The 25,586-nt window shown below is 43.5% G+C and overlaps 1 protein-coding gene and 1 non-coding gene across 3 annotated transcripts in view; one reads left to right on the top strand and one right to left on the bottom strand.

The window, feature by feature from the left end:
• LOC126094872 (uncharacterized) overlaps window positions 1-25,586 on the bottom strand; it is a 278,191-nt gene that overhangs the window by 196,812 nt on the left and 55,793 nt on the right. For both annotated transcript variants that reach the window (XM_049909502.1, XM_049909503.1), the window contains exon 3: window positions 16,496-16,568. In XM_049909502.1, the coding sequence (XP_049765459.1) occupies window positions 16,496-16,568 (73 nt within the window). The remainder of the gene's footprint in view (window positions 1-16,495; window positions 16,569-25,586) is intronic.
• Window positions 2,165-2,239, top strand: Trnat-ugu (transfer RNA threonine (anticodon UGU)). The gene has a single exon. It is a non-coding gene; the product is annotated as a tRNA-Thr (tRNA).

Genomic DNA, 25,586 nt, shown 5'->3' with positions numbered 1-25,586 from the left:
CGTGCATTTGGTTGAAACTAGCGATCTATCCTGACTTTGCTCTGGCAACACTGAGTATCTATGACGTGTAATCTTTTAGTGGGAACCGTATCAAAGTCCATAAGTTGTTCTTGAGATTATCCTTCATATACAGTTTGACTACAGGGGTGATACTTTAATTTAGTAATACGTATAGATACAATACAACCTCAAAAAACCAGCTTCATAATGAAAGTTTCAAATAATCTTATTTGTTAATTGACTTACGCCTACGCTTAATACGAATGAGGCTGCTTGTAATGTATTCATAGCAAAACACAAAGGTCGCTTGACCTCACTATGAAGTCACTAGTTAAAAAACTGTAGGCCATTTGCTATGGGTTTTAAGATACATTGTACAGGGGCTGAACAAATATATGGAAACAGCACAAACACAAAGAATATGGTATAGGAAACCAGTTGGCATTGGAAACAGCTTCCAGTTGCCTCGGAGTGGAGAAACATAGGTGTTGTATGGCTTTCAACGTACTCTTATACCGTTCTTCCTGCAAAATAGTGCCAAGTTCAGGTAAACATGATAAAGTTACTTTATTCGAGCAGGATGCAACCCCTAAAACACGCGACAACTACTCTGCAAAGAATTGTTCTTGTAGTGGTATAGCTCATTTGGGCTCTCATACACACATGTTCACAGGTTCATGTCCACTTGTGGTTGGTGTTTTATTTTCTAGATTAAAAGATTCACAGAATGGCGTTTTATACAATATGAAACAACCTTCAAGTATCTACAAATTAAAAAAAATGAGCACCCGAATTTCACATTCAGACGCTTACTAATAGCGTGATGATACATGGAAACAAAACTGGTGGAATATATCTGCTGTTCATGGAGAACAAGGTTCCTCCAATATTATTCTACTAGTAATAATAATAGTAGTAATAATAGTAATTATAACGTCCAACTGCAGTGGCTACTGTGTGGATTGAATAGTACAATAGTTGCTATTGCTGGTTCTAAGCATCGATTAATGAGGAGGTGGAGGAGGAGGAGGAGGAGGAGGCGATGCTTGAGTCACTATTAAGATCCACGCCACTGGACAGCGGCCGACTGAATACAAGTGACTGAAAACAAGTGATCTGGAGCGATGAATCACGCTATACCTTGAGGTAATCCGAAGGAAGGTTTTGGGTATGACGAATGCCTGGAGAACGTTACCTGCAACCGTCTGTAGTGCCAGGAGTGAATTACAGAGGAAGTTATACTGCAGTAAGGGGATGATTTTCGTAGTTGCGGTGTGGTCCCCTAATTATGCTTAAGAAAACGATAAATTTTAAAGTATGTGAACACCATTTACAGCATTGCGCACTGCGTAGTGTAGAGAAAGAGTTCCTTGTGTCAACATGACAAGCCGCTCTGTCATAGAGCAGCATTCGAGAGGCAATGGTTTGTAGATAACATCGCTGAAATAGACGGCCCTGTCCATAGTCCAGACCTTACCTCATTGGAACACCTTTTGGATGTGTTAGAATGTCGAATTCGCTCCAGATTCAAGCGTTCAACACACTACCTTCCCTAGTTGCGGCTTTTTGAGAAGAATGGGCTGCCATTCCTCCATAGACACAAAGCGACCACATTGAAAGTGTCCACAGCAGAGGTCAAACCATCACACCCCGTATTAATGGCCACTAATAGGAGTCAAGATATTTTTGATCATTTTGCCTATTTTGGTGCCCCCTCGCTTTTACTATGTGAGAGACGTTCATAATTTTAGTAATAGGAATATAAAATTTTTAAATATAATAATAATAATAATAATTTGTTTAGATCAGTGCGTAGTACACCCCTTTAACATAATTCCAAGTAACTGAAATACAGAGATATTCATATTTGAAAATCATTCGTCCAGAAAACTGAATTCTCATGTACTCATATGGATATGATGTCTGTTCTTCCAGGCATGTCCATATAAGCATATAGTTCTGGCAATATCGGACATGAACTTCTTGTGTGCGGATGCACACATATTACCCGAACTCTTACGGGACTTGGTAAGAATGTCTTCCACGAGTAATGAGTGTGTTGGGTAGGGACACTACGAATGTAGTGTGTGGACATGTAAGGTGAGAATGTGGGTCTCGAGGGAGGCGTGCGCGAGATAGTCCCTGCAGTCGCACTATCCTCTGTGCCCTCGGTGGCTCAGATGGATAGAGCGCCTGCCATGTAAGCAGGAGATCCCGGGTTCGAGTGCCGGTCGGGGCACACGTTTTCCCCTGTCCCCGTTGATATATGTCAACGCCCGTCAGCAGCTGAAGTTATTAATATATAATACTAATTTCGAATTCTCATGTGTCATACATTTGATTTAAGAACTCTAATAGCAAAAAAACGCACGGCGTAAACTCGACATCCGCTCTCGGCACTATCAGCATTTCACTTAGCGCTACGACTGTGAACACAGGCCGGTGCTATACGACCATGTAAATACTAGCGAAAGCTGTATCCTTCAGACGTTTTCGCTTGTATTCAGGAAAGACAGCTTGTGTGATTTTTTCTTAGTAAAAGATCTTTCCCTTGCTTCTTGTCTTATTCGACGTCCTACGTGTATTCTTCTACAATTCCTTGGCATTTCCGAGGTCCACAGTTTTGGCACTGCTTTACTATGCTCTGAAATCGGGCTGAAAAATTTATCAATGTGTTCATGTAAGAATATTAAAGCTTTCATCTGAGAGTTGTTTGGAGCATATCGGAGGGATGTTACGAACCCAGTCACAACGATCCGGTCTGATTTCCCGAGCAAAAAAGTTTGATTCTTGAAACTCTCTTATTTTTAATAAATAAAATTCGATATCAGCTTTTTATTAGCCCTATTTAAACAAAAATTTATATTGATACTTGGTTGGCGGTTGAGCCTTTTTATGTAATGTGTAACATCCTGTTTATACGCCCTAGTGATACTTTTAGGGCTCCGTACCATAATCGGTAAAAACGGCGCCCTTGTACGATCATGTTCATATCTTAAGACTCTTTCTCTCAGAAACGGCAGAGTTGAAATTTATGCCAAATAGTAGGTTTACGGTCCCTTAGTGGTGTAAAAAATATAAGCTTCTAAGTCAAAGCAGTCAAAAGATACGGCCATTTACGTCACGTATTTGGATACTCACAAACTCACTAATCAAAACCTACGTTCCGTTGACCTAGAGTTATGAAATTTGGCAAGAACCAAGGATTCACAGTACAAGTAAAGGCAAAAATCCTAAAAATATTGAACTGTAATTGTATCCCATACAAAATATTTTTTTTTTTTTTGCTATTTATTGTCCGTCCGTCTGTCTGACTGTCCGTCTGTCAAGGCCCCTCATTCTCAGGAACGAGTAGAGGTGTCAAGTTGAAATTTATGTCGAATACTAAATAAGATCTACGGACTTTCGCAGTGTACAAAATATAAGCTTCTAACTGAATGCAATAAAAAATACGGCCATTTTGATGCTTGCAAACTCATTCATCAAAACCTACTCGTAGAGATGAATTGTCTGTGTAGATAGTTAAGTTTGTACTAAATCCCCACAGTGCAGGTCCCATTCCCACTTGTGCAGTTTTTCTTATTTACTTATATTTTTAATATCCTTGCTGCTAGTACACCTTCCACTTACTTGACTCTGTAGGTAAGTGATTTATCAGCCTGCAGTCGAAATTATCAAATGCAGTATGTAAATTTTGTGATATGTCATCTCATTATGGGTCATTAACGTAGTTATATCGTTTCTATGAGTGACAACTATTGCGTATCAGATAATCTGAAATAAACATTTTAATATTTTTAATGTACTCTTCTTAGGACTCTTTAATTATCGGATCCTTATTTGACTTGCGCTTATCCACGCTATAAGCCAAGAATGTGTAAGCCTTTGTAACATATTTTTTGTACTTTCTATTCGTTGATATTTCCCTAAATTTTTATGACTTCCGAAGTTGTCAGATTAATTCACCAACACCTGTTAACTGCAAAGACGGATTTTAAATGTGAAATGTGCAAGTGGATACTGATCTTACTTTGAATAAAATATGTAGCACAGTTGCTGAAAGAAAGATTGCTGCCAACAAAGTAGTATATCTGTGTCTTAGGATAAGATAATTTTCCTTCTGGAGATTGCCAGTCAGCCAAAACATTATGACCACGGCCACGGCGACGTTAGATGCCGCCTGGTGGTGTTGCGGGCACGTGAAGTGGTAACCAAAGTATGAGGCGTATTCTTAAAGTAAGGTCCGTTAGGCGCGAAATGGAAACCACTGTGAAAATCCGATGGAACTTTGCACAGACGTATTGGGCAGTGTCTTACTAGCATGCCTTTGATCGCTTCACGTCGCTCTTTTCAGTTCAGAGCGCAAAGTGATCATGTATAAATGCCTAAAGCAACAGTGTCTCCCGCCAAGTATGTGGATCTGGTGAGAAATTTCGCCTGAAGCTATGCAGCCCACATAACATAAATGTCATGCGCTTCTTCCTTCAAGACAATTTTCGGCCACATTATGCAGGGACAATGACGACGATACTGCAGCGTTTTTGATGGTAAGTGTGTAACTAACCTGTTACTACGGGTTATTCCTTATTACTTGGAATGAAAATACTTATTGCTTATGAAATTAACTTGAGAAGATTAGGGTCGCCACCGACTCTAACCATACAACTAATCGAAGGTTTGGTCGAGTCGGAAAATAAATTAATTTGATCACAGACCAAAAACTCACAAAAATGCATACGTTGTGAGGTCGCTCACAGCGGATACGATGTAATTAATTGTATTGCCTGTGCACTGTTCACGACAATCAAACATTTAAAATAAAATAGAAAATGCATGAACACTGCATAAGATCAGCTCCCAGCAACACACCTGAAAATATGACTTAATCTAAAGCATTTGTTATAAAATACAAGAGGACTAATCACTGGACCTGTGCATAAGGAAACGCATTGGATGTGCTAACGGGAAAGCTACGAGGTGAGTGGCTTAGGTGCAAAAACGTAATCTAGGAACACAAGAGAAAATTGTAGGTAAAATCATTTATTCCTAAGATAAGGACGTGAGGCATATACACGATTCCTGATAACACGTGGTTTGTGGAGACGCAATTTCTAGGTATAGTGCCCAAATTGCAACAATATCACATCACACAATCATGTTAACATTATCTAAAACAAACATGCGATCGGACAGTTAGTGATGCCGGTAGCCCAACAACTATAACGTTCTACCACGTGGTTGGCTCCCCACGGACGAAAGACACATAAAGCAAGGAAAATTTACGAGAAGGCAAGGCTCTAAATATTTAGAAAAATGTGAAGCTTAAGCAGGCACAGCTGAAGGCCAACAGACATTCATACAGAAGCGAGTGCTCACTTCTTATCGACACCTTTGTGTAGCGCTCTTCCGGCGGATCCAAGTCTGCTACAGAAATTTGTTAAAAGAAAAATCTGCCAAAGTTTTGCATTCCTTGCTGCGACAAGGCAAAGCAATCTTCCAGATTTGAAAAGCGAGACCAAAAGCTAACGGCTCTCCCCTCGCCAAGTAACAGCGCGCCACGCGGTCAGTCTAACTCACCCTTCTTCGACTGGAGCACAGCTGTGGACGCTTCCCGTACCGGCGGCAGACTGCCTCCCGCTTCTCCAGCCTCTTCCACGCTCCGCGTGGCCCGGAAAACCCAAAGATGCCATTTCCGCCACCAACCTAACGCAGGTGGATTTCTCACAAGTAGCGAAAACCTCTTTGCCGACTTGACCACTACGAGAGTTGGCTATTCTGTACCAGTGCTGCTGAATCTGTACGACTATCGCAGACTTTCTGCAGCAGACTACGCCACCGTCTAGCAACGTGACATACAACTACATTCATTCAATCACGACTCTATGAGAGTAAAGAGAAAAGAGAAACAAGGGAAAGAAAGAGAAATACTTGTTAAATTGAGCTACCGGACTAATGGAAGGTGGCTACAGGACCCTTTCAAGTGTTTGATCACCCACAATACAGCCCTTAATTGGCTCCCTCCGTTCTTCATCTCTGCCCACATGAACTGCTAGCAACGAACACAACATTTTGGCACAAACGATGAAAGGCAGACCAGCACAGAAAATTGGCGGAAAGCACAGGCGGCTGTTTTCTGTGATGAGGGTACTGGAAAGTTTGTACAACGCCTCGACAAATGTCTAAGGCGGAGCGGCGACTATTTAGAGAGGTAGCTGGAAGATCTAGCTAACTGTTGCGAATAAAATATTTTTGATTTTTACCGTGGTTTTCATTTCGCGACCGATCGGCCCTTACTTTCCGAGCACCCCTCGTACGTAAGGGCAGCAGACACGCACGGGGGATCACCCTAGCCAAGATATGTGCTGTAAATGCGGAAATCCATAGAGATAAGCGAATTTGACAAAGGGCGTGTTATTATTACGCAGAGCCTGTGAACGAGTATCTCGAAAACGGCGAAGCTGGTCGAATGTTCACGTGCTACCGTCGTGAGCATCTACTGAAACAGGTAGAAGAATGGTTGGGCGTCAGCAACTCTTCACAGAACGTGGGGTTCGGGAGCTTGTCTGCTCTGTAAAGTAGGATGGAGGATGATCTGTGGCATCTCTCCCTAAAGAGTACAATGCTGGTGCACGCACAAGCGTTTCGGAGCACACCGTCCAACGTTCATTGTGTAACATGGTGCTCCACAGCAGACCACCCCTACGTGTTCACATGTTGACCCAACGCCATCGTCAATTACGATTGCAGTGGGCGCAGGACCATCGGGATTCACCCGTCGATCAATGGAAACGTGTCGGTTCTTCGGTGACTCACATTTTTGGTACACTAGGTAGACGGTCGTCTCCACAAACACCATCATCGTGGTGAATGGCGACTGTAAACGTGCAGCTCGCCACGGGCGCAGGCTTGTGGGAGCAATATTATGCTACGGGAGACGTTCTCCTGCACTTGCATGTGACCCGTGGTGGTAGTCGAAGACACGCTGACAGCTGCGAACCACCTGCATCCCTCCTTACTTGACGGCTTCCCCGACAGCAACGTCATTTTTCATCTGTGCAAATGTCCGCGTCCCGGAGACACAACCGTGCTGCAATGGTTTGAGGAGCATTATAGTGAACTCACGTTGATGTATTGCCGATCTAGTTTGCCTGGTGTAAATACATGGAACCCATCTGGACCGTTATCGGACGCCATCACCGCGTACGCAAATCAGCGGTCGTTAATTACGCGAATTACATGACCTGTGCATAGACATCTAATGCTACATGCCTCCACAAACCTACCAATCAGGATCCGTGGTAAGCAGATTCAATAATGCATTTCGCTCCAAAGACAAACAAAACAGGTATTAAACAGGTGATTACAATAGGATGAGATTTTCACTCTGCTGCGGAGTGTGCGCTGATATGAAACTTCCTGGCAGATTAAAACTGTGTGCCCGACCGAGACCCGAACTCGGGACCTTTGCCTTTCGCGGGCAAGTGCTCTACCATCTGAGCAACCGAAGCACGACTCACGCCCGGTATCACAGCTTTATTTCTGCCAGTATCTCGCAGGAGAGCTTCTGTAAAGTTTGGAAGGTAGGAGACGAGATACTGGCAGAAGTAAAGCTGTGAGACCGGGCGTGAGTCGTGCTTCGGTAGCTCAGATGGTACAGCACTTGCCCGCGAAAGGCAAAGTTCCCGAGTTCGAGTCACGGGGTCGGGCACACAGTTTTAATCTGCCAGGAAGTTTCAGGTGATTACAATGTTTTGCATCATCGGTGTATATAGTTCAGTCTTTCAGAAGCAACATTGTTTTAGGTGAACTATACTTGTTGCACGTTTAGCGTCCCCACTGAATACTATCTCATAAGCTCGATAAGTGTTGCAAAGCCGATTACATAAATGTTTCGCAAGTCCGTAGACGAACCTTCTTCCCGCAGTTCAACCCTCAATGAAGCCAAAGCACCACTTGCTTCAACGTCAGTCAGGCTACGCGAGCATTCGTAACCCTGCACACGTTATCGCTGACCTGCCGCACGATCCCACTGCTTCCAATTGCCGCTCGACGGAAGGCCACTGCTGTCGCACTTTAAACTTTTCTATCCCAGCTGGTGAACACAAAGGTGCATTTTTTTTTTTAAGGAATGGAACAGTGGTTAACACACTCAACTCGCTTTGGAGAGAAGTTGGGCTCAATTCTCCCTTTGTCCAAGCATGCATTGGTATTCTAAACTGGTTACGGCCAGCGTCGGGGTGGTCTCTATGAAAGACGTTTCACCCCCTACTGCTTTTGCTATGCTGTTAGTTAGAAAAAGAAAGCTGCCCAAAGTTAATTCATGATTCTCGTTAGTAGACAAGGACGATCGGCACAACAAGGGAGATGTCAGTGCGGTAATACAGGGCTGCAGAGAATTTTTTTTTTTTGTGTCATCAGTCTTACGAATTATTTGATGCAGCCTACCAAGACCTCTTCTTCTGTGTCTACATCTTCCTTTCAGAGTGGCGCTTACCCCCAACGTCCTCAGTGATTTGTTGGATATATTCCAATCTCTGTCAACAGTTTTCATCCGCCACAGGTTCCGCTAGTACCATGGTACTTATTTCCTTATGTCTCAACACATGTCCTACCAGACTATCGATTCTTTTCTTCGACGTTTCCCACATGTTCCTCTCCTCACCGATTATGCGGAGAACTACCTCATTTATTACTTTATCAATTCTTCAAAGTTTCAACATTCTTCCGTAGCACCAATCTCAAATGCACCGACTCTCTTCTGTTCTGTTTTTCCCACAGTCCACGTTTAACTACAATACAATGCAGTGCTCCAAACGTACATTTGGAGTCATTTCTTCCTAAAATGAAAGCCTCTGTTCGATACCAGTAGACTTCTCTCTTCCAGGAATGCCGTTTTTGCCAGTGCTAGTTTGCTTTTTATGTCCTCCTTGCTCCGTCCGTTACGGGTTATTTTGTTGCCTAGCTAGCAGAATTGCTTAACTTCATCCACTTCTTGACGCCCAATTCTGATGTTAAGTTTCCCGGTATTCACATTTCTGTTATTTCTAATTACTCTCATCTTTCTTCAGTTCACTGTCATTCCATAGTGTATGCTCATTATAGTGTTCATTCCATTCAACAGGTCCTGCAGTTCTTCTGCACTTTTACTGAGGTTAGCAGTCTCATCATCGAATTTTATCACTGATATACTTTCACCCTGAATTTTTATCCCACTCTTGAACTTTTCTTTTTTTTTATTTCCGTCATTGCTTCATCGATATATAGATTCAACAGTAGTTCTGAAAGGCTACATTCCCATCTTACACTGTTTCCGATCGGAGCACTTAGTTCTTTGTTTTCCGTTCTCAGCGTTCCGTCTTCTTTTTTGTGCATATTGTTATTAATCGTTTTTCCGCATAGAATTTCGAATATTTGGCACCATTTTACATTCTCGAATGATTTTTCGAGATCGATAAATCCTCTTAAAGTGTCTTGATTTTTCTTTACTCTTGGTTCCATTATCAGTCGCAACATCACAACTGCTCTCTGCTGTCTTTACCGCTCCTAAAGCCAAACTGGTCGTCATCAAAGAGATCCTCTATTTTATTTTCCACCCTTCTGTATATTATTCTTGTCAGCAGTTTTGTTGCATGAACTGTTAAGCTGATTGTACGATAGATTTCGCACTTACCTCCAGCCTTACTATCTTCGGAAATGTGTGGATGAGGTTTTTACGAAAGTGTGGCGGTAAATCTCCAGTCTCATATGTCCTACAAACCAACTGGAACAGCAGTTTGGTCGTCATTTCCCCAATGATTTTATAAATTTCGATGGAATGTCATCAGTCCCTTCCGTCTTACTTGAGCTCACGTCTTCCAGTGCTCTCTTAAAATCTGACTCTAATACTGGAACCCGTTTGTCTTCCACACCGATTCCCATTTCTTCCTTTATCACATTATCAGTCAGTTAATCCCCATTGTGAAGGCCTTCAGTGTACAGTTTCCATCTATCCTCTCTTTTCTCTGCACTTTTACTGTTGATGTCGTTGTTTTATATTTCACCGAAAATTGCTTCAGATTTTCTATACGCTGAACCTGTCCTTCCAATGACCATTTATTTTTCGATACCTTCACATTTTTCCTGCAACTATTTTCCAGTATCCAGCAGTGATTCGGACTCCCTTCCCAGCCCAGGTATCGATGTGGAGGAAAGGTCAGAGATAGTTAGGCTTCTTGCGACGATCACAATTTGCTCCTTTGGCCGTGTGTCGTCACTCATTTGAATGATCATAAAGTGTCTTCTACTGACATCGAATAGGATAGAAAACTTTTTAGACAGCTTTAACTTCCATACACTTCCCAAAACTTTCATTCCCAAGTGACTTGTACTGCTGTATTCCTGTCCCTCTAATAACATTTTTGTACTTTATTGTTTAGTCAATCAATTTAAGCATTACTTTTGTTAGGTAGTGTTTCTTACCAGATACCTTCTTTTACCTATCTTTTTCTGTCTTACTTCTGTGATTACACATTTTAGCATGTCCATTCCGCTTCAACTGAACCACCTACTGTAGTATTCATAATCGCAGTATCTACACCCTTAGAAAACTTTACAAACACATCCTCATTCCTCAATAGGTCAGTATCCCACTCTTACCACAATGATTCTTCTGGACGTTTCCCTTAAACCGCAACTTGCACTTCATCGTTACTAAATAATGTTGTGATCGGAATTTATATCTGCTCCTATGCTTGCTTTACAATCCATTATCTGATTTCAGAATCTCTCTCTTGCCATGATCTAACGAAGCTGCAATCTTCTCGTGTCTCCTGAACGTTTCCGTGTATACCACCATCTCTTGTGATCTTTGAACAGTATTCTCTGTCACTAGATGAAATTTAGTGCAGAACTTAATCAGCTCTTCTCCATCTCATTCCTATTACCGAGTCCATATTCTCCCATAACTCTTTCTTCTATTTTATACCTACAATCGTTCATTATTATTACATTTTCATATCCCTTTACATACTGTGTTACCTGTTCAGTATCCTCATACGATTTCTCTATCTTCTGCTTGTGAAGTCGGGATGTATACCTGAACTATTTTGGTAGTATTGTCTGTTGCCCATTCTGATGAGAATAATTGTATTAATAAATTGTTCACAATAAGTGACTCTCTTCCCTAACTTCCTATTCCCGATCAATTCTCTTCCCATTACACCATTTTATGGTGCTGTTGGTACGAACCTATACTTGTTTGACCTGATATCCTTATCTTCCTCCATTTAATATCCTTGACCTCTACCGGCCGCTGTAGCCGAGCGGTTCTAGGCGTTTCAGTCCGGAACCACGCTGTTGTTACGGTCTAAGGTTCTAATCCTGCCTCGGGCATGGATGTGTGTGATGTCCTTAGGTTAGTTAGGTTTAAGTAGCTGTAAGTCTAGGGGACTGATGACCTCAGGTCCCATTTCAACCATTTGAATCTTGACCTCTACCGTGTCTGGAGTGGATCTTTGCATTTTCCCTTTTGAGATGTCCTAGCTTCCCAACCACTTCTGTAATTCCGTACTCCAACTTCTGGCCCTTTTGTTGACATTTCAATCTTTTCTCATGGCCAGACTATTACTGAAGTGATTTGGGTTCTCATGTTTGTCAAACTCACTGTTGAATTTTAACATAGAGGAATGTATTGTTCTTAAACATAAATATGAGCCTGTTACGCCTTTGTCTTACAAACTAAAGACAATTAATCTCGACACAGGCCAAAATGAAATACCAATTGCCACACGTTACTCTTATGATACATACTGTACGTCTGTCTGTTACATATATAAAACAGAGAGTACATGCGTAACTTTGAACATCACGGATCTCCTCCAAAACCACTTGATCAGTTTCAAATAAGTTTGGCACAGAAACAGCAGGCCCCACGAATATCAGCACTGTGGAGTTTATAACCTCCTAGCTTAAGTAGGAGTGGAGACATGGGCAAAAAAGCGTCTTTCCAAGCCTCTGGTGTATAAGCTGCCCTGCGCAAAAGGCATGTTAGAAAAATATTGGCCTGCCAAATCAACCTGCTTTACAGGGAGCAAGGAACGGTTTTTCGGGCCCTGCCATGTACGCAGACCTACGTAACAGGCATGTTTTGCTGGAGTAGTATTGGTCTGCTTTGGATGGTGACCTGTACGTGGGAGGGAGATGCATGAGGCACGTGGAAGGTGTAGAGGGGTAGTGGCCAGGTGAAAAAGAAAGAGCGGGAGGTGAAGATGGATAGAGAGAGGGGATGCGGATGTGAGTAGAGGGAGGGAAAGGAAGATATGATCAGAGAAATGTGGGAGGAAATTGACGAAAAGAAGAGGACGAGGAGATGAAGAGGCAGAGAGAGAGAGAGAGGGGGGGAGGAGGCAGGCAGAGATGAGAGGATGAGGTGGACAGCCAGAAGGAGGAAGATGTGGACAGAGAGAGAGGGAGGAGGAAATGTGTTCAGTATATGTGTCGAAGGGAGGAGCCGCGGGGAAACCCTATATCTATATACAAAAATGCAGTCCGAGATACACTGCAGTCAGGGCTGACCGGCGTGGTATCCGCGAAGACTGCCGCAGTATTCATTCATATAATATCCACACGAATCTCTTCCCCGCTCACTGCAATGACAGCTATTGTTGAGGTCCTGTTTGCGGTGAAAGCGACACACTCAACTACTACCATTGTGCCACAACTACCAGAAGATCAAAACCAACTTCTCTGATACAGCACTCTCGGTGCTTAGACATCAACAATCGATATCTGTATGTACACGTGACCTGCATGAATAAACAAGCAATTACTCAAAATAAGAATTAATTGATCCCTTACAAAGGGCACTACCAATTTCTATCCCTATGCTTATCCTATATAAGCTTGTACACCATCGCCGACGAAAGTTTAAACCCCAATCTTTCTTCCCCTTAGTTTTTTTCCGCATAGCTATGCGACTTTCTAGTGATAACGCCTTATCATAAGGCACCCAGAAACAAAAGAGCCGGCCTCCAAGTACTTAAAGCCGCTGAAGGAATCGTAGCGCCATTCCCTACAGAAGAATGTGTTGTCTAGAGCTGTAAAACTACTGTAGGCTGTCGTAAGTAAGCATAGACTACGGCAGTTTTCCTAGTAGCCTTGGTCTTGGTAACAGTGTTATCTGTACATAAGGTATGTTGCATACCTATCATCTCAATCGCTTTGTTTATGTATGCGATGAGTGTCCTGCTGGATTCCCCTAGAAGCCAGATGAAGTGAACTGTCTAGGAACTGAGCGAGAATATACACTGATCAGCCAGAACATTATGACCATCGACCTACAATCGATGTAAGCCCGTCCAGGCGGTAGAAGCGTCACCGGGGGAGGAATAACTAGTCAGACAGACGCCGCTGCATGTACACTCGTGCTCATAAATTAAGAATAACTGCAGAATGTGGTGCCACACAACGTGACACTACACAAAACTGGCGCTAATAGCATAGGCACATAGGGACACACACGACACAGACCTGTAAGTCCACGGTATTGGTGATAAGTTGAGAAATCCGTCCCGTAAAAATGTGCTACATAACGCCACTGTTTCCTGCGCATGTACCCCGACATCAATGTGGTATATGATCACCATGCACACGTGGCATACTCTGGATCAGGTGGTCGAGCAGCTGTTGGGATATAGCCTCCCATTGTTGCACAGTGCCTGTCGGAGCTCCTGAAGTGTCCTAGGGGTTTGAAGACGTGCAGCGATATGTCGACCGAGAGCATCCCAGACGTGCTCGATAGGGTTTAGACCTGGAGAACAGGCAGGCCACTCCATTCGCCTGATATCTTCAATTTCAAGATACTCCTCCACGATGGCAGCTCGGTGGGGCCGTATGTTATCATCCATCAGGAGGAAGGTGGGACCCACTGCACCCCTGAAAAGGCGGACATACTGGTACAAAATGACGTACCGATACACCTGACCTGTTACAGTTCCTCTGTCAAAGATATGCAGGGGTGTACGTGCACCAATCATAAACCCACCCCACACAATCAAACCACGACCTTCATACAGATCCATTTCAAGGACATTAATGGGTTGGTATATGGTTCCTGGGCCACGCCAGATGAAACCCCGGCGAGAATCACTGTGCAGACTATAACTGGACTCGTCTGTGAACATAACCTGGAACCACTGTTCCAATGACCAATTGACACCAGGCTTTACGGGCTCTCCTCTGATCAGGGATCAGTAGAATGCGCCTTGCAGGTCTCCGGGCGAATAAACCATGTCTGTTCAGTCGTCTGTAGACTATGTGCCTGGAGACAACTGTTCCACTGGCTGCGGTAAGGTCCTGAGCAGGGCTACCCGCAGTACTCCGTGGCCGTCTGCGGGCACAGATGGTGAGATATCGGTCTTCTTGTGGTGTTGCACACTGTGGACGTCCCGTACTGTAGCGCCTGGACACTTTTCCTGTTTGCTGGAATCGTTGCCATAATCTTGAGATCACACTTTGTGGCAGACGGAGGGCCCGTGCTACGACCTGCTGTGTTAGACCCTCATAACGTCATCAATAAGTGTTCTTTGAGCCATTTTCAACACACAGTCACCATTAGCACGTCTGAAATCGTCTGCACTCTTACTCGCTGCACCGTACTCTGACATGCACCAACACACCTCTGCGTTTGTGGACTGCTGCCAGCGACACCGTGCGAGGACCGCAGGTCAAATGCACCACATGCTCATACCAAATGGTTCAAATGGTTCTGAGCACTATGGGACGTAACTTCTGAGGTCATCAGTCCCCTAGAACTTAGAACTACTTAAACCTAAGTAACCTATTGACATCACACACATCCATGACCGAGGCAGGATTCGAACCTGTGACCGTAGCGGTCGCGCGGTTCCAGACTGTAGCGCCTAGAACCGCTCGGCCACACCGGCCGGCGGTCTGACGAGTCCCGATATCTTCTTCATGATGCCGATGGCAGAGCGCGAATCCGTCGTCTTCCAAGGAAACAGTTCCTTGACACCTGTACTGTGGGGTGGAGATAAGCTGGAGCTGGCTCCATTAAGCCCTGGTGAACTATCACGCCGGCCGATTTGGCCGTGCGGTTCTAGGCGCTACAGTCTGGAACCGAGCGACCGCTACGGTCGCAGGTTCGAATCCTGCCTCGGGCATGGATGTGTGTGATGTCCTTAGGTTAGTTAGGTTTAATTAGTTCTAAGTTCTAGGGGACTGATGACCTCAGATGTTAAGTCCCATAGCGTTCAAAGCCATTTGAACCAGTTTTGGAACATTCACGTGCGCATTCGTGGGTCCAGTGGAGTTCGTGAGAGGCATCATGACGACAAAGGAGTATCGTACAATGGTTGCAGACCACGTACACCCTTCATGAAGGTCATGTCTCCTGATGGCAGTGGCTCTTTCAAGAAAATAATGCGCCATGCGTTGACCTAGCCAATCAAATCGTTGCACGCGCAACTTCAAGCGACCAGTCAGAGACGGTGTTGCCAAACATTATTTGTCATTTGGTTTCCTAAAAACGAACAAGAGAGCGATACAGAAATTGAGCATGAGATGGCAGCAAGCGAAAGGCTGACAGTTTCGTGCTTTATGATCTACGCTATGAGAAAATACTACTTGTATCTGCTGATCTGCTGTGCTGGTGGTGGTGGTCGGGGGGGGGGGGGGAGGTCCCTTGACTGGGGCAACGGCCTTGCCGTAGTGGATACACCGATTCCCGTGAGATCACCGAAGTTAAGCGCTGTCGGGCGTGGTCGGCACTTGGATGGGTGACCATCCAGGCCGCCATGCACTGTTGCCATTTTTGGGGATGCACTCAGCCTCGTGATCCCAATTCAGGAGCTACTAGACCGAATAGTAGCGGCTTCGGTCAAGAATACCACCGTAACGACAGTGAGAGCGGTATGCTGACCCCAAGCCCGTCCTATCCGCATCCTCCACTGAGGATGACACGGTGGTCGGATGGTCCCGGTAGGCCACTCGTGGACTGAAGACGGAGTACCGTCCTGACTGGCTAACTTGAATGTTAATTGACTCGGAAACGGTGCAACTTATAGAGTTTTCCTTAATAATTATTTCTCAGCACAAGCAACCCTGCAACATCCTGATAAACTATTTTGCCTGTTTCTGACCGCCCTGTATAACAACTCTACAATTTACAGCATTCTCAAGAAACAAATAAAATTCTTCCAATGATTAATGAGTATACGACAGAAACAATAATGGCCCGACAGCATTACAATGAGACGAGCGTATCGCTTCTCCCATGACAATAGTTCACTTATTTCAACAAAATCTTCTGGGCATCCCAAGAGAATGTGTAGCGCATTTCCTTTGTCAAAGATAAGGAATTTTTGAAATTTCCTCACTTTTCACTGAGGCATAATGACTGTAATTGATGTTTCTTTTAAAGGATGAATTTTTTGTATTAAGGTAGTTCTTTCAGTACTCCTGAAGACTAAATTTATTTAAAGAAAGCGTTGTTGCTTACCTTCGCCGAATTCCGTAGGGTGGCCGACCGAAATCATCCACGTGGCGTCCATGATCTCCCAGAGGCTGCCTGCCTGCGGGAAGATGGATCACTGAGTCACAACCAACAACATTTATGTATCAGGTGTCTCATCTAAGAGTCGTCGGGTGCATTTTCTCTAGTGTTTCGGCAGATACTCGCTACTTCGTATTTTGCAGTGTGAGGATGGAGTTAGCCTGAACAAATATTCCTTACTACGTTTCGGTCATGGCAGGTGTGTTGATCAAATGTTTAACGATCTTTCGGTGTCCTTTGTCGTAACGTTCATACTTATAGAGAGCGAGCTACGTAGCCAAAGGACTAATACAGCCGAGTGCAGTACCACTATCAACACATTTTCGCAGGACGATTTCATGTCTATAATACGGGTACATCCATAATAATGGTAACGGAATGCAGTAGTACGATTAAATTAGGTGATGCAGATAAAATTTCATTACGGACTGAGTAGAAAAATAACTGACGATAGCCGAAGTGGAGAGCACGTAAACCGAAGACAGGCATCTGCAAAAAAAAGCATTTCTGAAAAGAGAGAAACTTGTTGACATTAAATATAAGTTGAAGTTCTAGGAAGTTTTTTCTAAAGGTATTCGTGTAGAGTGTAGCTTTGGACGAAAGTGAAATGTGGTCGACAAAAATTCAGACAAGAAGAGAATTGAAGCTTTTGGAAAGTGGCATCATGGAAGAATGTTGGACGCATCGTATGACTAATTAAGGGGTACTCAATCTAACTGGAGAAAAATAAATTTGTGGCACAAATTGATTTAAAGAAAGGATAGTTTGACAGAAAAAATCCTGGCGCATCAAGCAGTGGTCAATTTGGTAATGGAGGAAAGTGTGGGGGGATAAAACTGCAGAGCGGGACAAAGGCCTGACTACAGTAAGCAGGTTCGAGCGGCTGTAGCTTGCAGTAACCATTCCGAGAAGAAGAGTCTTGCGTAGAATAGACTAACGCAGGGAGCTGCATCAGTCCAGTCTTCCAAGTGAAGACCACAATAACAAACATGAAAATTTCTTCTGTACTGTACCGTGCTCTGAGATTAAAGAAGTGGCAACATGCAGTGTCCTCTGACACTTGTTAGCCACTCCTTTCTAGCCAGACTCGCCCTTCACGTGTGGCAGATTTCACCGCTCTGACTGGTCTGTCGCCACCAAACAGCCATCGGATTAGGGAAGTATGGGGAAGGAAGTCGGCCGTGCCCTTACAAAGAAACCATCCCAGCATTTGCCTGGAGCGAGTTCATATACATAAAATCATATCTGTATGAGACCAGTAAAGTCTTTTAAATTGTGCCATTTCATTCTTAAGATAGACTCCCGCTATACGAGGTGCATTCAAGTTCTAAGGCCTCCGATTTTTTTTCTAATTAACTACTCACCCGAAATCGATGAAACTGGCGTTACTTCTCGACGTAATCGCCCTGCAGACGTACACATTTTTCACAACGCTGACGCCAAGATTCAATGGCAGCGGCGAAGGCTTCTTTAGGAGTCTGTTTTGACCACTGGAAAATCGCTGAGGCAATAGCAGCACGGCTGGTGAATGTGCGGCCACGGAGAGTGTCTTTCATTGTTGGAAAAAGCCAAAAGTCACTAGGAGCCAGGTCAGGTGAGTAGGGAGCATGAGGAATCACTTCAAAGCTGTTATCACGAAGAAACTGTTGCGTAACGTTAGCTCGATGTGCGGGTGCGTTGTCTTGGTGAAACAGCACACGCGCAGCCCTTCCCGGACGTTTTTGTTGCAGTACAGGAAGGAATTTGTTCTTCAAAACATTTTTGTAGGATGCATCTGTTACCATAGTGCCCTTTGGAACGCAATGGGTAAGGATTACGCCCTCGCTGTCCCAGAACATGGACTCCATCATTTTTTCAGCACTGCCAGTTACCCGAAATTTTTTTGGTGGCGGTGAATCTGTGTGCTTCCATTGAGCTGACTGGCGCTTTGTTTCTGGATTGAAAAATGGCATCCACGTCTCATCCATTGTCACAACCGACGAAAAGAAAGTCCCATTCATGGTGTCGTTGTGCGTCAACATTGCTTGGCAACATGCCACATGGGCAGCCATGTGGTTGTCCGTCACCATTCGTGGATGACACTTTTCGCATTTTCAGGTCGTCATGCAGGATTGTGTGCACAGAACCCACAGAAATGCCAACTCTGGAGGCGATCTGTTCAACAGTCATTCAGCGATCCCCCAAAACAATTCTCTCCACTTTCTCGATCATGTCGTCAGACCGGCTTGTGCGAGCCCGAGGTTGTTTTGGTTTGTTGTCACACGATGTTCTGCCTTCATTAAACTGTCGCACCCACGAACGCACTTTCGACACATCCATAACTCCATCACCACATATCTCCTTCAACTGTCGATGAATTTCAATTGGTTTCACACCACGCAAATTCAGAAAACGAATGATTGCACGCTGTTCAAGTAAGGAAAACGTCGCCATTTTAAGTATTTAAAACAGTTCTCATTCTCGCCGCTGGCGGTAAAATTCCATCTGCCATACGGTGCTGCCATCTCTGGGACGTATTGACAATGAACGCGGCCTTATTTTAAAACAATGCGCATGTTTCTATCTCTTTCCAGTCCGGAGAAAAAAAATCGGAGGCCTTAGAACTTGAATGCACCTCGTAATCTGCGGTGCTAACAATACACGAAACGAGCCGTGACTAACTTCCAATATATTACTCGATAACGTGAACCATAGTCCAAGTCTTAAGGAAAAGTAACTACTGCTGTGACTTGACTAATGTCCACAAGACTGCGCATGGCTGAAATGTTGCTGCGAGTGGTGGACGGCATCCTTATACGCTGTCCGCCAGGTGAGGGACAAGAGGGTGCTCTTGCCCCTCCCCCCTCTTAGAATCCGGCTACAGGCTTCTTATTCGTTACTGAATTCCCTCGAATGTCTAGCAGTGATTGTCTGCGACGCTACTAAACTGCAGATTAATATTGTCTAGTGTGACGGGAGGTAAACAATGACCACCTGTCTTAGGATGTTTCTGGTTTTCACACCATTAATCAGAAATTTTGGAGATTCCTTGGCGTGATGGCAGTTTCGATGCTATTTAGCAGTCGTGATGCAAGCAAACCTTTAGAGAACAATTCTGAAAAAAAGTACCACCAATCTTTGCTCCGTCCCTTTCCAGTACATCTGTTTTCCAATTGCAGAAAGGAACCGATGAAAGCGCCCTGAAGTATAACGTAAGCTTGTCAGCAGTGTACATGCCTGTCATCCATTGCCAGCTTCCACGAAAATCGCCCTCCACTTCCTGCACATCAGAATCTCAATACTAGTTCACCGTTTGTCCATGAACAAACAAAATCCATAGTGAGTTGTAAATTTTGCATTGAGTTGCAAGTGGCAGAGCTGTTCCAGTGGAGTCTGAAGAACGCAGGCATCTGCACTTAATCTGCGAGGAGGGTTCAATAAGCAATGCAACGCATTTTTTTCTCGGCCAATTTCGATTGAAAAAATGCGGAATTTGTTGTGAGCCAGCTTGGAATATTGCCGCTTCGGCCCCTATACAGGGTTATTACAAATGATTGAAGCGATTTCACAGCTCTACAATAACTTTATTATTTGAGATATTTTCACGATGCTTTGCACACACGTACAATAACTCAAAAAGTTTTTTTAGGCATTCACAAATGTTCGATATGTGCCCCTTTAGTGATTCGGCAGACATCAAGCCGATAATCAAGTTCCTCCCGCACTCGGCGCAGCATGTCCCCATCAATGAGTTCGAAAGCATCGTTGATGTGAGCTCGCAGTTCTGGCACGTTTCTTGGTAGAGGAGGTTTAAACACTGAATCTTTCACATAACCCCACAGAATGAAATCGCATGGGGTTAAGTCGGGAGAGCGTGGAGGCCATGACATGAATTGCTGATCGTGATCTGCACCACGACCGATCCATCGGTTTTCCAATCTCCTGTTTAAGAAATGACGAACATCATGATGGAAGTGCGGTGGAGCACCATCCTGTTGAAAGATGAAGTCGGCGCTGTCGGTCTCCAGTTGTGGCATGAGCCAATTTTCCAGCAAGTCAAGATACACGTGTCCTGTAATGTTTTTTTCGCAGAAGAAAAAGGGGCCGTAAACTTTAAACCGTGAGATTGCACAAAACACGTTAACTTTTGGTGAATTGCGAATTTGCTGCACGAATGCGTGAGGATTCTCTACCGCCCAGATTCGCACATTCTGTCTGTTCACTTCACCATTAAGAAAAAATGTTGCTTCATCACTGAAATCAAGTTTCGCACTGAACGCATCCTCTTCCATGAGCTGCTGCAACCGCGCCGAAAATTCAAAGCGTTTGACTTTGTCATCGGGTGTCAGGGCTTGTAGCAATTGTAAACGATAAGGCTTCTGCTTTAACCTTTTCCGTAAGATTTTCCAAACCGTCGGCTGTGGTACGTTTAGGTCCCTGCTTGCTTTATTCGTCGACTTCCGCGGGCTACGCGTGAAACTTGCCCGCACGCGTTCAACCGTTTCTTCGCTCACTGCAGGCCGATGCGTTGATTTCCCCTTACAGAGACATCCAGAAGCTTTAAACTGCGCATACCATCGCCGAATGGAGTTAGCAGTTGGTGGATCTTTGTTGAACTTCGTCCTGAAGTGTCGTTGCACTGTTATGACTGACTGATGTGAGTGCATTTCAAGCACGACATACGCTTTCTCGGCTCCTGTCGCCATTTTGTCTCACTGCGCTCTCGAGCGCTCTGGCTGCAGAAACCTGAAGTGCGGCTTCAGCCGAACAAAACTTTATGAGTTTTTCTACGTATCTGTAGTGTGTCGTGACCATATGTCAATGAATGGAGCTACAGTGAATTTATGAAATTGCTTCAATCATTTGTAATAGCCCCTGTAGTTTCATGAAGTTCCGATAAGCGGTGGCGCTATATGCAGCCTTCAGAATGGCGTCTCTAACGGAGGTGCGTTCCAAGTTTAGAGCTCTCATTGAGTTTCCTTTAGCGGAAAACCAGAGCAACGCAGACATTCATAGCTGCTTGCAAAATGTCTACGGAAGCCTGGCAGTGAACAATAGCGCCGTGAGTCGTTGAGTGAGGCGTCTTTCATAATCTCAACAAGGTCGCGCAATCCTGTAGAACCCTCAGGAAATTGAAGAAACGACTTTAGAATGTTCGTCTCAACGAAAATGCAAACGAACTTCTCCTTCTCCGTGACAACGCAAGGCCTGGGACAAGTGTGCACACCAGAGAGGAGCTCACCGGACTTCATTGGATTGTTCTTCCTCATCCACCCTACAACCTTGATCTCCTATCTTCCGACTTTTCATCTGCTTGGCCCAATGAAGGATACAACCCGCTGGGAGCAGTACGTGCCTGATGGGGAGGTTACTGATGCAGCAAGACGTTGCCACTGGCGTCGACCAGTAGAGTTGTACCATGCAGACACACAGACCCTCCCAGTATTGTGGCGTGAGGCCATAGCAATGAATGAAGATTATATCGAAAATTAGGGTTTTGTAGTCAAGATTGGGGAATAACAGGATGTACTGGAATCGTGAATAGAACCAACACACTTTCAGAAACAAATGTGTTGCATTAGTTACTGAATGCCCCTCGTATGAGATTGCTAAAACAATTTTGGTAAACATTTTTGGAAAGCAGTGATCAATTAATTGTTATATTTTGACTAAAGTTCAGTCTTGATCACTCATATATATCATTAAAACATACATGAGTGATCAAGACTGAACTTTAGTCAAAAGATTGCTAAAAGTCGGTTTCAACAGTCAGCCTGAGATTCGGAAGTGTTCTCATATTCATTTACTCTGTTATAGGCCCTAAACTACGCACTACGCCACCAAATAAAAAAATGTAGTCTTCAAAACATTTTTTTCAATTTTGGTTATGCCACACAGCATTAAAAATGGAAAGCGTGAAAGTGATTAAAGCCATTAACATGGCCAGATATGTTTTGCAGACAAAGGAAGTGTTGTGGACGAGATAAAATCTAAAAAGTCTTTTTTCAAAGTTTACAGTCTATTCCTCCAGTTAGAGAGTATTAATGATGGTAATTTTTGTTGAAGTTCAACAGGATTTGCTCAATCGTTCTGAATTTTTTCTGTTTCAGATTTTTAATTTTAGTGCCATATCACATTGTAGGACAATAAATAAATTTTTTGATCAGGATGAAATTTTTAGAATGTTGAATCCAAAAGATGGCATCCATATTTATATTAATAAAACAAGTACTTTGCGTGTATGACTGACTGTGCTTATTCTTAAGATGTCAACGAACTCTAACTCGCAAATACTAATTAGGTAACTGTCAATATATTGAGTATTATAATTTCTTGAATTTCTTCTCAAATGTAGTTCTGAGTCACAACACGTTTTCTGATTCTTTGAATGAATTACAAAAAGAAAAAAAAATCAGAATTTTGCCTTCAGTTGGAATCATTTCTGGGGATGACCATGCCGGTGTTTAAAAACATTCGTGAATTCTAGTACGTGACGTTTATACTGTGAATACTTTGAAGAATTTACAACGATGTACAAGTGGAAAAATTTGAACGTAAGAATTCGTGAATTTCGAACACAGAATTCGCCTGAGAGAATGTGTTGTAAAATCTTATTGCGGGAAAGTAATTTGAAATTCCATATCAGGTTCCCTGTCTTTTTAAACATTCGAAATGGCAGTCTGAATTCAACACAATGAACCGTTAAACTTTTAAAATGATAAATTGGCCCTGGAAAAACTCAATGTTCTCTTCTTTTACTGTTTAATTTTGGCTTGCCTGTTGCACAATGAAAAAACCGAGACACTGCTCTTGTCTTGAAATCGCTTCGCACCTGGTGGGCTACTACCAATGACTAAGATCCGGCTGGTGCAATGCGCTCTCTTTTTTTAAAAAAATGCAAAGTATACTTGGTTCAGAAGAAATTCGACTAAGTAAAAACGATAACTCATATTTTGGCATGGACTTTGGATGTGGACAATGACTTGGTATAAATTATAGCATCAACTGTAATTAATATTCTAATTAGAAAAGTTCTATATTGAAAAATTATCCCTTTCTTTGCTTCACATACATTAATACACAAAAAATTAGAGTTCTCGAGTGGACTTACGTAAGCAGTCTTTCACATCAAATGCGATTTTTCCAAAATGCAGTTGGTAAAAATGACAGTAAACACTCAACAATTATTCCTACTCTCATATTCAAATTAGAAATTATGCATGACCTTTACAACACTTTAGTCTCTGAATGTCTGAACCAAGAATGCTTAACTACAAGCTGCCACAATAACGTACAAAATCTGAAATCAGTTAAATTAAATCCTCTTCTAATACTCATAAAAATAATCATAATGAAACAGTATTCTCTAAAAATGCTTCAATCTCTTTCCTCATCTCAAATAAGTAGTCAGTAAATCAATATGTTCCACTTCCTCTGAAAATAACTGCAGCCATACCACTCGGCCTATGCCGTTCTGCTACTCACGGCACACCACTGGCGACTATCGTCTCCCCTCAACTCACGATTAACAGTGCGTATCATTTCCTGCGCATCTTGCAAATCAGAGATGGTCGAAGCAAGCCTCCAGGCGACGCAGCATCTCTGATGGCACTGTGCGCTTATGACTCCAAACAGTACATAGGCGCTTACGCCTTCATGACATCCAAATACTAGAGAAATGTCCATGAAATTATCAACAGCCCCCTGTCAAGTTGTATGAAAACTACATAACTTCGACAAAATTTTTGCTTCTTTATTATCTTTTGGTGAAATGAAATGATCGTATGGCATTTAAAGACCGGGATATCCCCTCCGGGGTTCGGGCGCCGTATTGTAAGTCTTTTTAGTTGACGCCACTTCGGCGACTTGCGTGTCAATGATGATGAAGGACAGACAACATCCACTTCCCTGCTGGGAATCAAACCCGGGCCCCTTTGCGTGGCAGGCGGTAACGATACCGCTGCGCTACGGAGGTGGACATTGGTGGTGTACTAGAGTATTATCGGATGGGGTGGCACGCCTGCCTCATGAACGCCATTCAGGAAATCAGTGAAAGAGGATGGCGGCACCTTTGCAGGTTTGCAGCAACGTGGAGCAGCGGAGTGTCATTAGATTTCTGGTAGCTGAAGGGTTGAAGCCCATCTAAATTCGCCGTCGCATGGCAGTGCAATATGGTTAAGTTGTCGAATGGACCACAAGCGTACAAGTGGGCACGTAAGTTGAAACGGGGTGAAACAAGTGTTGAAGATTAACCACGCCCTGGACTCTCTCTCTCTGCGCAGTCACGGAGAACAACATTGCGAGAATTGGTGAGCTGATACTGGAAAAAACTGTCATATTACGGTGAATGATATTGCAGTAACAATGAACGTTAGTGTCGAATCAGCCCACCATATTGATAGTAACGTGCTGATATTCAAGAAAGTGTGTATGAGGTGGATTCCAAAACTTTTGACATCAGAAATGAAAGAAAGGCAAATGGATGCGTGCAGGGAGGCCTGAAGTTCGTCTGCTTGCCACACCGGCTGGTTTGCCCCCGATCTGGCACCTTCAGGTTATCCCATTTTTAACCAACTGGAAGAAACTGGTAGTGGCTATGTTCGCTGATGATGATGTCCAGGCAGCAGTTCATAACTAGTTACTCACACACAGCCCTAATAATCCCTTGCACATGCAATTGAACGTTGAGAAATAAATGAGTGTTGTATTCCATTTTTGTGATAGATTCTTTTTAAAAATTCCGGTTTTTTATTGTATGACCCTCGTAAATGTGTTAAATCGTCTGACGTCTCCAGTGCACTAATATTTCCGAAACAATGTCGGTCAAATTTTCCATTTGTGTACATGGTATCAGTAAGTCCTGTATAAATAGTGTACCGTGTACACAGCTACTGAAATGTGTTTGATAGTTGTGATACTTGTTTCGTTTTATTCAGTTAGAACATTGCTAATGTTGGGATTTTCTCGCTTGTTTCTTGCATTTAATGTGGATGTGAAGACTGCTCTCATGTTTCTCCTTCATTGTATCCTTTGGCGACGGGTATGTAAAAAAAAGAGT

Source organism: Schistocerca cancellata, chromosome 8, assembly GCF_023864275.1.
Source record: "Schistocerca cancellata isolate TAMUIC-IGC-003103 chromosome 8, iqSchCanc2.1, whole genome shotgun sequence".
Classification (NCBI taxonomy): Eukaryota; Metazoa; Arthropoda; class Insecta; order Orthoptera; family Acrididae; genus Schistocerca; species Schistocerca cancellata.
Note: the sequence above shows the minus strand (reverse complement) of the source record. Positions and strands in the feature narration are given on the sequence as shown.